Source organism: Eufriesea mexicana, unplaced genomic scaffold (assembly GCF_001483705.2).
Source record: "Eufriesea mexicana isolate 0111107269 unplaced genomic scaffold, ASM148370v2 scaffold474474812, whole genome shotgun sequence".
Classification (NCBI taxonomy): domain Eukaryota; kingdom Metazoa; phylum Arthropoda; class Insecta; order Hymenoptera; family Apidae; genus Eufriesea; species Eufriesea mexicana.
In genome coordinates, this window is record NW_016907966.1 from 1,227,435 (window position 1) to 1,240,472 (window position 13,038).

The 13,038-nt window shown below is 27.9% G+C and overlaps 4 protein-coding genes across 6 annotated transcripts in view; 3 read left to right on the forward strand and 1 right to left on the reverse strand.

The window, feature by feature from the left end:
* The first annotated feature begins 409 nt into the window (after nt 1–409).
* LOC108548914 (mitochondrial import inner membrane translocase subunit Tim9-like) lies at nt 410–904 on the forward strand. Its single transcript, XM_017902054.1, has 2 exons — nt 410–481; nt 668–904. The coding sequence occupies exons 1-2, from the start codon at nt 434–436 to the stop codon at nt 902–904; spliced, it is 285 nt and encodes a 94-aa protein (XP_017757543.1). The 5' UTR covers nt 410–433.
* A 507-nt stretch (nt 905–1,411) lies between these two features.
* Nucleotides 1,412–4,001, reverse strand: LOC108549293 (G patch domain-containing protein 2-like). The gene is made up of 5 exons (XM_017902612.1): nt 3,844–4,001; nt 3,170–3,345; nt 2,490–2,841; nt 2,181–2,383; nt 1,412–2,121 (listed from the first exon to the last, which is right to left on the reverse strand). The coding sequence occupies exons 2-5, from the start codon at nt 3,324–3,326 to the stop codon at nt 1,412–1,414; spliced, it is 1,422 nt and encodes a 473-aa protein (XP_017758101.1). The 5' UTR covers nt 3,327–3,345; nt 3,844–4,001.
* Nucleotides 4,002–4,450: 449 nt separating this feature from the next.
* LOC108549429 (uncharacterized) lies at nt 4,451–11,746 on the forward strand. 3 transcript variants are annotated; one of them, XM_017902814.1, is made up of 11 exons: nt 4,451–5,031; nt 5,122–5,247; nt 5,677–6,201; nt 6,275–6,378; nt 6,451–6,640; nt 7,006–7,126; nt 7,826–7,973; nt 8,272–9,131; nt 10,255–10,822; nt 10,907–11,468; nt 11,570–11,746. In XM_017902814.1, exons 1-11 carry the CDS (start codon nt 4,863–4,865, stop codon nt 11,737–11,739), a joined length of 3,543 nt encoding a protein of 1,180 aa, XP_017758303.1. In that variant the 5' UTR covers nt 4,451–4,862; the 3' UTR covers nt 11,740–11,746. The 3 variants fall into 3 exon arrangements, with proteins under 3 accessions (XP_017758303.1, XP_017758289.1, XP_017758297.1); XM_017902800.1 differs by having other exon boundaries at nt 4,451–5,247; XM_017902808.1 differs by having other exon boundaries at nt 4,451–5,247; nt 7,009–7,126.
* A 90-nt stretch (nt 11,747–11,836) lies between these two features.
* LOC108549456 (histone-lysine N-methyltransferase setd3) overlaps nt 11,837–13,038 on the forward strand; it is a 39,294-nt gene continuing 38,092 nt past the window's right edge. Inside the window, exon 1 of the mRNA XM_017902833.1 lies at nt 11,837–11,878. The gene's annotated coding sequence lies outside the window, so the exon portion shown is untranslated. The remainder of the gene's footprint in view (nt 11,879–13,038) is intronic.

Here is a 13,038-nt window from a genome sequence, read left to right on the forward strand (position 1 = left end):
AAATAAATAGTAATTTATAATTGCAAATATGTATCTTTAAATACGAATTTTCACTAGTAATTTTAATTTGTTATTGTATACACGTGCATTTCCATAAACTGATATGTATTCAAAAAGAAATCTGTATGTGTTCCAAAAAATTTATAAACCGATATTCGTAATGACGAATTTTGGAACATATGACTACAGAACAAAACATTTTAATTTGATAGTTTTAGGATCAAAGACTTTTGTAGCTTATCAAAAATTTTATAAAAATTAAATAATTCTACATTTTAAATGTGAATATAGGCAATATCCACGTGCATCTGATCACGCGTGCTTGATGAAGATTTATTCTAACCTTAAATTTATATACCTTCAAGTTTCCTTAATTCTTTGAGGTGTATCAATTATTTGTGTAAATATACTTTCGCAAACATAAATTATTACGATGACAATGCAAGTTCCTACAAATGTGGATCCTGAACAAATAAAATCTGTATGTATCTGTAGTTATTTCATACATTATTTCATAAAAAAACTGCATTAAATGAACGTGAATCAATGATCAACGTGTTCATATACCTTGGTGTGAACGTAAACGATTACGAATTTTGTTATGTAAAAATGAAAATAAAATATATTTAATAAAGATTTTAATTGTTAGAACTTTGTATTATTTCAGGTTCGAGATTTTGTGGTATCTTATAATAAATTAACAGAAACTTGTTTTCTTGATTGTATACATGAATTTACTAGCCGAGATGTTAAAACAAAGGAAGAAACCTGTGCTCTAAACTGTATGGAAAAGTTTTTGAAAATGAACCAAAGAATATCTCAACGGTTTGAGGAATTTCAACTGCTTGCTAATGAAAATATACTTGCGGCTAAAAAAAAATTAAACGAAGATATAAGTACTTGAACATTGTATTAATAAAGTGTTTAAATTAATTATTTTTCACATTTTACTTGAATACAATTTTACCTTTGTTTGTTAATTATAAACAAAATGACGTTATTAAAATCATAAATAAGTAATAATTAGATTTAGAATTAATAAAATTTTTATTCTGTTTTTGTTGTATATTATTTTATTCAAATTCTATAATTTTTATGTTTAAATTAATGTTAGATTAATGTTTAAATTGATTAAATAATTATATCTCAGTTACTAATCAACAAATTAATAAATTTATTAACTTATTACCAGTTTACTTAAAGGTTTTCAAAAAATTTATATATTTAAATACATTTACAGTTGAGACTAATGTAAGAAGTTTATATCGAACATTTACCTTTTTTTATATAATGTAAATAAAAATTCCTGCTTATAAATATTAAAAAAGTTATACATAAAAGTATCATCTGAATATACACATAAACAATTTATTTCAAAAAACAAATTCATTAACAAAAAATTTCATTTGGTTTAACTGGATTTTGAATGATTACAATCGTATAATTTTGGTTTTCCATGAATTTCAATATCCATGCTATTTGAATCCCATTTAAAGTGGGAAAATTGTGGTAAAGCTTGCAGTGAATCTAAATTTGACAAAGGATTTATAATTTGTGAAGCAAAACCAGTATTTGAAATTTGATGTTCTTGATTATGTGCTATTAATTCTGAATTAGGTGAATTTGGTGGAGTTCTTCTTAATCTCTTATAGCCAGAAAATCGGTTAAATGATACTTGATCTACGCAAATAGCTTGTGTGGTATATCGAGTTTTATACAAAATTGGACACCCTAAATCTCCTTTTAAACTTAAACTATACAAATTTGCAAGTCGGCGAAGTTTTTCTCTCTCAGGCTGTCGCATAGGATGTAATCTAAGTTCGTTTTGTGTAGGATCTTGTAAAAATCTGGAAACTTTTTCATTAGCTGATGTGATAATCGAATATCCAGGTTTATTGTCAACATGACGACGACCAGCACGGATTTCTCTTCCGCTGAAACCTTCCCGAATTCTTTGAATTCTTTTTCTGCAATTTTTTCTGGTTTCAACTGTTGTATGTTCAAAATTTCCATGTATCATCATTTGAAATGGTGAATCAGTATTAACTTTATCCTCATTAGTACTTTCACCATCATCCCACCAATTTGGTTCCCCAATCCAATCTGACTGTTCATCATCTCCTAAAGACAATAAAATTAATTAGTTGTAATATTTATTATTTGTATGAATAATTTAATACCTTCTCGATCTTCATCATTTGTGATAAGTCCAGTTTCTGAATCACTAGATGAAATGCTTGAACTGGATATTCTTGAGCACTCAATACTATCTTCAGTTTGCATTCTAATGTGATTTTTTGATTTTGCATTTCTGTTTGGTTCTAGTGATCTCATATCACAATCTATAGATCGCTCTCTACAAGACCTCTTACGTTTCCCACACCTGTAATAAATAAATTATTTTTAAAGCTATTTAAACTTTTTATTTCAATTTATTTTGGAATTCAATCTTTTATTGATATACTGATATTTGTATTAATATGTATTACCATATTGTTCCGTATCTATTTTTACAATCACTTCGAAGAATTCGTTTTTTATTTGAAAGCGTTGCTGATATTGCCACAGCATGAGAAGTTGAAGGATTAGAATCAGAATCAATAGCCATTCTTTTAAATTTTCGTTTACGTCGCGGATTTACTCTAGGTACAAAATTTTCATTAACTGAATCACTTTCAATGTTACTAGCATTATTTGAATTAGAAAAACGTGCAAATCGTTTTGTTTGATTAGTATCATCACTATCAGACTGATATTTGGAGACAGTATTACTTTTTGGAATATGGATGTCACAAATGGAAGATGAACTGTCATCTGATTGTTTATTCATATGAAGTGATGCTGAAATAAAAAATAATTATTTAATGATTATTTTTCAAATTATTTTATTATTTTTTAAGTATTAAAAATTACTTTTCAAAGATTTATAAAATTTGACTTCTTTGAACAATGAAATATGGTTTCTATAAAGACAATCTTGATAACAATCCTCTGTCTGCCTTATAGAAGTAGACTGGAACTGATTTCATAGAAATGTGATTAGAAAATATGCATTTTGATCCATTTTAAGTTTTATTTGAGACGCATTTACATAATAATTAACTTATGGAACATTCAAATAGTTTTCCAGGAAAAGTTATATCTTATATTTTTGTTGCCTTATACTTACGAATATTACCCGTGGAACGAGCTCTTCTTCTAATACCCCATCTGCGTCTCATAATTGCACTACTATTGCTTTCTTCTAATGCCAAAGTTAAATCATGCACAAGTGCCTCCATTTTTACTCTTAAGTCCGCTGGTACAGCTTTCAAAACACGCTCCATTTGAAGGATGTGTTTATTTCTACGTAATGATAAATATAATATGATTTCATACAGTGTCATAATGATATTAAAAACCTGTTATGTAATAAACTTTAATTAAACAACTATTTTATTAAGTCATTATTATGATATTATAGATAACTTAAAATTTTCTGATTCATTAAATATTTTCTTATAAATATATAATTATATTTAAAACAAATATATATATCTTATATTTATTGGTTTCTACATATCATCTCAAATATCCAAATTAAAAATATGTCATTTAAAAATGAATTCTAAAGTTATACAATATTTATTCTTTCTAATAAATTTATTTTATATATATTTTATTGATTGGTAATAAATTTTAATATAAAACGATAAATAAATAAAGTATATTTTAATATTAAAAATATTTATATCATTATTAAAAATAATAATTATCAAAAATAAATTGGTAAACTTAGAAGAAATTTAGAGTGCATCGTATTTTAATTCGTGACAAGATAGAAAAACACAACTTTATGTGCACCTTTTATATATAATTGCGGAAAATTTAAATTTTCTCTAAATTAATAACATCGTTAAGTAATGTTTATATTAGTTGACAATTAAAAAAAGAACAAAATAAATATCAAAAAACTGTCAATTCCAAAAGTGTTTTCACTATGCGCCACAAATCTTCTCTGCTTCTTTATTTTGCAGTAGTGTGAAACTGTAATTGATAATGATGCATGTGTGTGCCTTCATACTCGTACAAGCAATAATTTGGTCATGGTTCAACTAATTTACCATGGGTATGTTCTAAAATTAAACAAATGTTAACAAGTTTCATTTTTGTAGATATATATAAATAAAATAAATAATGTAAAAGTTGAGTGCATTATTTATTAAGTATTATTAAATTATATTTAATTATTAAGTATTTACTAATCATTTCTAGATATACAACAAATCAGATTTAGCATAAACAGTACAAAATATTTTATTACTCACATATATTTTGTATTACTATTGTTATCGAAGTAATATTAATTGTCAATAATTCAAAATTATATATAGAATATTGCATTGAAAATTGCATACATTGAAAATGAGCCTTTAACATATTTTTTTCGGCCATTTCCGGTTGTGTGTTTTACGGACGCTTCGTGTCTGTCCGAGGATATTGTCGTTTTTCATTTGTACAGTTTAAACTACGTTTATAGAAAATTAAGTAATTTTTGCTACAATATAGTTCTCTTCGTCATTTCAGGGTATAAGTGTGGTGTAATAGCGTAATGAGAAATTGCTTGAAATCATATGAAGGAAAATCCTGGCGGTTGTGTAAATAGCGCGTAGTGGTGTCTGCGCGTACGTTATGCGCATTCGCAGACAGATGAGCGCGGGATTGTGGTACCCAGACGCGAGGGGACTGTAGTATCATTGCTTATGTGTAGAAACGTTTGATGGAGTCTTTTATGAAGTGACAAATAACACGAAATTAACGTTTTTCACACATCGGTCATTGTAGTACGTAGGATCAGTGTTTGGTCCCAAAGGGGCCACACGATGGACGGTGCCAATGTGAATGGCGGGAATGCTGTTGGATCGCACGAGAATCCTAACCTAGAAGGTGGTAATATGCCGGATCTACAGGAGACTCAAATTAAAGTGGAAACAGCCACTAAAATGGACGGGCAGGAGGTGAACGGCGACATTAAAAGTTCATTAAAAAAGGGTACGGAATTAGATATTAGAAGAAAACTACGTAAGTTCATGGTTAATTCAACTAGTACCATTGAAAGTGATACAACATTAAATACAAAAGGACGCAAACGGAAGCTATCGGAACTGGACGATGTAAGCTCGGAGGAGTCTATGGGATTCAATGGATTTGATTTACAAGGGGCAAATGAAATAGAACCAGCAAGACATGTTTTGAAGAAACTAATTGGTATTGGTGATTATTATGTTATGTCCTATTGAAGATGCAAATCACATTGGTTATCATTAAATGTCATGTTTCAAGAATGAATGATTATGCTATGTTTACAATAGACCATTATTTTTATAGATATGTGCTATTTAATAAATTATAATTTTAGTTAATTGTTTAATATTTGAAATCAGAATTAAACACTTTCATGTTAATAATATTTTGTTTTTTAGTATTATAAATAAGATTTAAAATTTTATAAACATAATTTATAATGGGATATTGTATATTTAACATGATCGTATGATATAAACAAAATTATAATATAAATATATATTAATTTCTGAAGTTTTTTTTATTTAAATTATACAGATACATTGAAATTCAAAAGATTTCTGATGGAAATATTTACAAAAATTTAGATAGCATTTATATAATTTATTACAGCTGAAGCTGAAGTAGCAGAGGCTCAATTAGCAAAACGATTTAGATATAGTATAAGGAAAAATTTTGATATCAGAAAGGATGAGGATGATTCGGATGACAATAGAGTGCATGATGCTGAACATGTATTAGATCTAGATAAAGTAAAAAAAGAAAAAGAATCTGATAAATCTGAAACAGATTCAGTTGGAATACCAAATACCGTAGAGTCAGAATTAGAAGTACAAAAAACAGATGAAACTTCACTTAAGTCAACAAATTCGTCATCAGCAGCTAGTAGTCCAGCAGCATCAATAAAATCTAAAGGTGTTCGTATATTACGTGGAGTCAGTCCAGGAAGCACTGGAAAACAAAAAATAGCTGTTGATATGTCAAATCCAGCATTCAAAGAACCATTTAAGTATGGTTGGAAACGAGAATTGGTATTTAGAGCAAGTACTGATTCTACCTTAAAAAGAATGGCTGATATCTATTATTATACACCAAAGGGAAAAAAGGTTAGAAGTTTTAGAGAAGTTGCAGAATTTCGTAAGTATAGTTTTTATATTAGTAGTAATTTAATGTAGATAATAGTCGTAATAATACAGTATGTTTTTTCCAGTTAATACAAAAGAGTTAACTATTGATAATTTTACATTCTTCAAAGAACCAATTGGTCTTGATGACCCAGAGAAGGAGATCATTCGAGATGCAAAAAGAATAAGGGTATATTCAGTTGCTTTTCTATTGTTTACTATATTTATTAAGATTTTATGAAATATTGTAATTTGTACATAGGGATCTGGAGTATCTGCTACTCCACCTCGGAGAGGTTTCGCATATAAGAAAGGTACACCTGGCAGAAGGGCTGTAGAAGAGCCTGCACCAATGCCTGCTCCAGTGCCTGCAAAACCTATTGTTAAATCACCAAAAGCTGTACCAACAGGATTCAAAGTGAAAGTGCTTGCAAAGAAAACTCCACACAAAAGTATGTATTAATTTTAGCATGAATTACTATTTATTAATTAATATTTATATTGTATAAATACTCTTTGTATTCTACAAAGTAATTATTACTACTGAAATTAGTTTATGACATTAATGCATTTCTTAAGTAAATATTTTTTTCCTTGCTAATCATTATACATAAAATAATTTTATTTACCTTTAATATGTGAAATATCTTTATATTTAAATTTTAAACTTGTAAATTATTTGCTATATATTTTGTTTATTACTTTATGCTAATAAAATTCAGATTTCTTATTCAGATAAAATTAATGTAAATTTTTATATATAATTTTTGGTATATAAAACTTATTTTTACGAGAATTTTTATTGAAATATGTATAGCAGAAATAAAGTCACCTCCTCAAGAAAGTGAAATACTTCCACCTCAACGGACACCGAGTACAAGAAGAAGTCAAATACATGTAGAAAAACCACTGCCTCCAAAACCGAAAAGACAATTAACGTAAGTACCTGGTTTTATAATTATTCTCATTATAATGTTTAACCATAATTAATTTGCAATATTCAAGGGTATCTTAAATGCTTAGTATATAAATTTGGTAATAATCATGTTCAATGTGCTTTCAAAAGGCCCAATGAAGAAATTACAGCATGTGCATTTATTATATTTTTTTTATGAAAAGAAAAAAAAAGACTTGGAATTTTTATGTATTCAACATATAATGTACGATGTATGAAGATATACAAAGTAAATTACATGAAAATTAAGTAAATAATATTGTTAATGTATAAATTTTTAATGTAAAATTTTTATTATGATTTTATACTAATTACCATTTAAAAATTAACATATTTGGTTGCATTTTAGTTCCATATATTTCAACTATTTACACGAAATTTTGTTGAATAATTGCAATATAAATTTTTCTTCTACGAACATGATAAAAAGTGAATTTTACATTTTGCATTATAAGTTAAAGGATATATTAAAGCACATTTTATTTTGATAATATTAAAATGCATGTTGTATAGCAAATATATATAATTGCAGAGTTCAAAATTTTATTTTGAAATAGTACAAACTTTCCTTCTGTATTTTTCATAACTATATCCTTCTTTATCCCTTTGATCCTTAAATCCCTTATTTAAATTTTGTGTTTTATTCCTTAATCCCTTTCCCCAATCAACGCACATCTTACAGGCCCAAAGTTCAAGAACCGTGCAGTATAAGGTGCTCAACAAGTATGGGGTTGATACCAAGCTTACAATGTCGTGTATGTCTCTGTTTATATCATCCTGAATGTGTTGATGGTATGGAATTTGCAGGAAGTGATGATTATGTTTGCAAGGTAGGTTGTTTTGTAATTGAAAATATGTTTTTCTTAAATTTGTTTTTACTTATTAAATAGTTTCTTTATTAATAAATTGATATTTGTAATATTTTTTTATAATATCATGCATATAATTTGTTTTATAATTTTAAGAGATGTTATTTAAATAATATTTTGATAATTTATTATTTATGACTATTTTTAAGTCACACTGACTTTTTATTAAATATACTTTAATAAAATTAAATAGACTTTTTTAATATACTGTGATTGATAATAGTTATATTTTAAATAAGTAATATTAATTTTGTTGTAGAACTGTCAGCAGGATACTAATGAATCTCATCAATCTCAAACAAATCCATCTTTAACACCACCTCCATTGATACCAATTAGTATGTTAGGTGCACAAAGTGCAAAATCAAAACATCAAGTAAATTTAAGTCCACCAAAACTTCAACGAATTCCCAAATCTGATAATGCAGATACACAGTCGCGAAATATTACCAAAGTTTCAAAAACATCCTCCACAACACCACATTCCTCTTTAAATTCAGATAATAAGGAAAGCAGTTGGTTTGCTCAAACAGAAAATGAATTTTTACAAAGTCATGATGGAACTTTACCAAAACCAGCCCAGAATATTGCTTTAATGGGGGGCAAGAGATATATTGTTGTTCCAAAAAATAATGCTATGGCTGTCCAACCAGCTATAACAGTAAAACCTGATAAAATTGGTGACAAACCTCCTGTACTTCAAGATGGCATGCCTACTGATATATCAAATGCTGTTGACAATTCTATGTCTACAAAATCACGTATGTCTTTAATGACAAAGCTTCTGGGGAAAGATAGTTTTGATAAGACAGTTGATAAGGATACAATAAAAGATGTATCACATACAGAACTTCCATCAGATTCTATAACAGAGGAAACTGAAGAAACGTGCAATAATAATGATAGACCTGACACATTAACTGTAAGCAAATCACAAAATGATTTGCCCAATTCAACAGATTTTACATTAGAAACTAAGAAAGCAGAAAATTGTAAAGCACCTGAAAGGAAGAGTATAACAAATAATTCAAATACAACTAGTACAAAAAATGATCTATTTAAAGTAGATACACAACATTCAGTGACAAATAGTTTGGGTACTGTTAAAATAAGTAGCAAGTAAGTGTTTGTTTTTCAAACACTCATGCATATTTCTTTTACTTCCTTTTTTAAATATTTTCTCCAAATAAGTTAAGGCAACTCTCTTTTGAGGTTTTGGCAGTTGCTTTGTACATATTGTATTTACAAGATATATGTTTTCCAGTGATTAATTTTGTATGATATATGTGTACATATTAGAAACTATTTCATTTTATTTTAACATTTTTATAAATTTTATAAAATTGTTGCTGTAGAATGATTCTAAAGAATGTTGGAAAAAGAATATAACATATGCGTCTATATATCTTTTTTCATGTCATACAAAATTTATACAAATAGTATTGTAAATGCAATATATACTCATGTTTATTATATTTGGAAATATAAAAGTTCGTGGTGAAAAATGAATTTGATTTTATCTTGTGATCGAAGCACACTGCCTTAGCTTCTTAGAAATGCGGCCAAATTTTTGAGACATGTGAAAAATGAACAAAACAATCACATATCGTTGGTTCTTGCAGGTATTGTGTAATTGTAGCATCAAAGTAAAAGTTTGTATTTGAATTGAAAACTTTTTTTGAAAATATATATAGAAAATTGAATAATGTACTATTTACATTTATGCTACAATTGCAAATACAGCTACTGATAAGTGCTTCAGTGGAAAAAATCTAATTCATTTTTACTTTTTATATTTACAGATATAAAGACATGTGCGAGCTGAAACACAAAAAACTCTTAGTGCGTTTTCCCAAAAACATCCTAAAATCCTTGTTCCTCATGATATCCACCTCCTATTTATGTTTGTTTTTTTTTGTTACTATACCTTCATTTTATTTTAAAAAAATATAAATTTTCGACCTTTGAAATTTTTTTCAGAGGCTTTTACTTATACTTCTTATTTAATACAGTATAAAATTGTTGTCATTATTGTTGTAAATCATTGGTCCTTTAAAAGCCTCTTTAAAAATTACAATATTCTTTCATTGATATTGCATATAAAATATTTCATTAGCAATGTAAAATTACTTTTTTTTTTAATTATAACCAACATTATACATGTAAAAGATGATACCCTTATTACGTAGGCCGATATTTAAAAAAAAATTAGCTAAATGTATTTTTATTTTAATACTTTCAGAAGGAAACAAAATCAGCAGGATACAGAACAACAGCAGCATTTTATGGATTCAGTTTGTGCTGGTTATCATGCATTATTACGCATTTTTCAATATCTTAAGGTTCAAGAATTACTCCGAGCTGCAAGAGTATGTAAAATGTGGCGTGATTTAGCTGCACATCCTTCTTTGTGGAAGACTGTACGAATGAAAAATAGTCAAGTAACAGATTGGGATGGTTTAGCAGATACATTACAAAGGCGTGGTACTCAACATTTAGATCTTCGGAAAATGCTTGTGGCAGGAGAATCTGACAGCATCTGGAAAAAATTTTTAGTTGTAATACCACGTGTAACTAGCCTTGTCAAATTAGAATTATGTAAATGTCCTGTGATGGTTGTTGAAGAAGTTATTGGGAGTTGTCCTCAGTTAGAAGTATTGAGTGCAATGTCGATAAAATGTGACTCCTTAAGTTTAGAATCAGTTGGAAATCTTAAATGTTGTCAAGAATTAAGGCTCAAAGCAATCAGTGGGATGTCTTTACAAGAAGATCTTACACCATTACAAGAATTAACGCAACTAACTCAATTGGTTAGTGCAATTACTTTGTTTCCATTTTTCTGTAATTGCAGTTGTATTGTTTTTTCAGATGTTTAAATTAAATTTTTATTTCAGAGTTTAACATCAGTTAAAGAACTTGGAAAGAAAAGGATCGATATAATACAAGCTTTAGTGAATTTAGAAACACTAGAATTGGGTGAATGTTCAGATTTTCCAGATAAATTTGGTACTACAGTTTTAATAAAGTTACAAAAATTGGAACGTCTCAGACTTGAAAAGGGACAAGGATCGTGTTGTACATTCGATATTTTGGATGGTGTATCTAAGTTACAAAATTTGAGTCAAATGGAATTGGTCAATTTTGATGTCAAAAATGGCTTTGATAAATGCCTTGCAAACTGTAAAAATATTAAAAGGCTATTGATTATACCAACGTACATATCTCAATCAGCAACGTCTAACAATATGGTGCTGGGAGGTGTCACTGAACTGTCAAATAATTTGACACATTTTGTATGGGGTGTTACACTTGAGTTACTTAGGGTTACAGAATTGTTTGTTGATCAATGTAATTTAATGAGTAAACAGATTACTGGTGACTCGATACCAGTTTTAAAACCGGTACCCTGTCTAAAATTAATTGAGGACGTTGAGGATGAAAATGACAATCAAAAAGGTATAGCTTATATACAAATACGTATATCTTTATATGCATTACATGAAAAAAAATATAATGTATTTTTCAATTAATTTTATGTACTTTCTTTTATTTTTCAGGTGATGATAAACAACAACCAAATTTAACAAATCCTCAAGTGGATATATTACCATTGCCTCAACTTCAAAAACTTTTACTAACTGCATTGCCTAAAACAAGGGTTAAAATCTTGAAGATTCCTTTCCATGCTACGTGGCGGCAAAGCATTTCAGATACTGCTACACAATAGAAGAAAATATAATAAAGTGTATGAATACATATACTAAAATGGAAAGAAAAATACCTGATATGAGAGAATTAGAAGTTTTGTAAATTTGACTCCATAATGTCTGCACAATTTACTCCAATACTTACAAATTGGATGAAAAGTAATTTAATATTTATGTACTATGTGTTTTGTAGTCTTTAACAATTCCCCTTGAATAGTGTATTGATACACTCTACAGTAACCATAAATACTGTTCTCCTCAAAGCTTTTAGTGATAAAAACAGGGGACCATAAATGCATCGCGTGCTATTTTGGCTGAAAAGCAAAATTTCATGAGAAGCTGGGATCCTTGTGCAAATTGTTTAAAAATGATGAAAGTCTTAATATATCTAGACAACAGTACTTTGAACGTATGGTCCGCAAATTATTTGGTATACTGTAATGTGTATCTATGTGAACAGAATTATCTAAATCATAGAAAGAGAACTGTAAATGTTTAAAATAATTATATGAAATTAAGGTTTATAAAAATACCGCACACATTTATTAAGGGGATGAAATATATAATTTTCAGTTTTTACCAAGTGTAGGGCAAATGTATTTATGACATACATAATGCATCGAGTCAAAACAAACTGTAGTTTTAATTTCGTGATACATAATTTCGATAAATTTCTATTGAAGTAGCAGTGAAAGAGGAAATCATGTGGTCTATAAGGCTCTATTTAGAGGTTAGGCTGTATAAATAACGGTATATATTGTAATTGTATGTGTATCTTTAATATTTAAGGTACGAGTTTTCCGCTGCAAAGAAATATTAAGAAGTTTATGAGTAATGTTATAGAATGTGTAATATACTTATGATTCTGCATATTGCATAGTCAAATATAATATTATAAAGATGTAGTGATTTATGTGTACTCAGTACAAATTACGCAATTATGATAAATTTCCTAACCAGGATATTTGAATTTTCTGGTAATTATTATAGATATTTCTTTCTTCCTTCTTTTACTTTTTTTTATTTCTTTAATACTATTTTCAGAAATGGTGCATCAGTATGATATAAAATTAAATTTTATATCGAGATAATAAGAATAAACGTGAAAAATTTTTATTATAAAAGAATTGCATATATAATTTTAAAATAGTATAAAATCTAGTTCACAGGTAGTGAGTAATAGATAAAATATTTCAATGATATTAACTGTTACATCAATTTGTTTTTAAATACGTCGTACTATTCGCTCATGCTTTGGTTGCTTTTTGTAAAGGAAATTTTACAATTAGTCTTACTTTGCAGCGGAAAAATTGAATTGT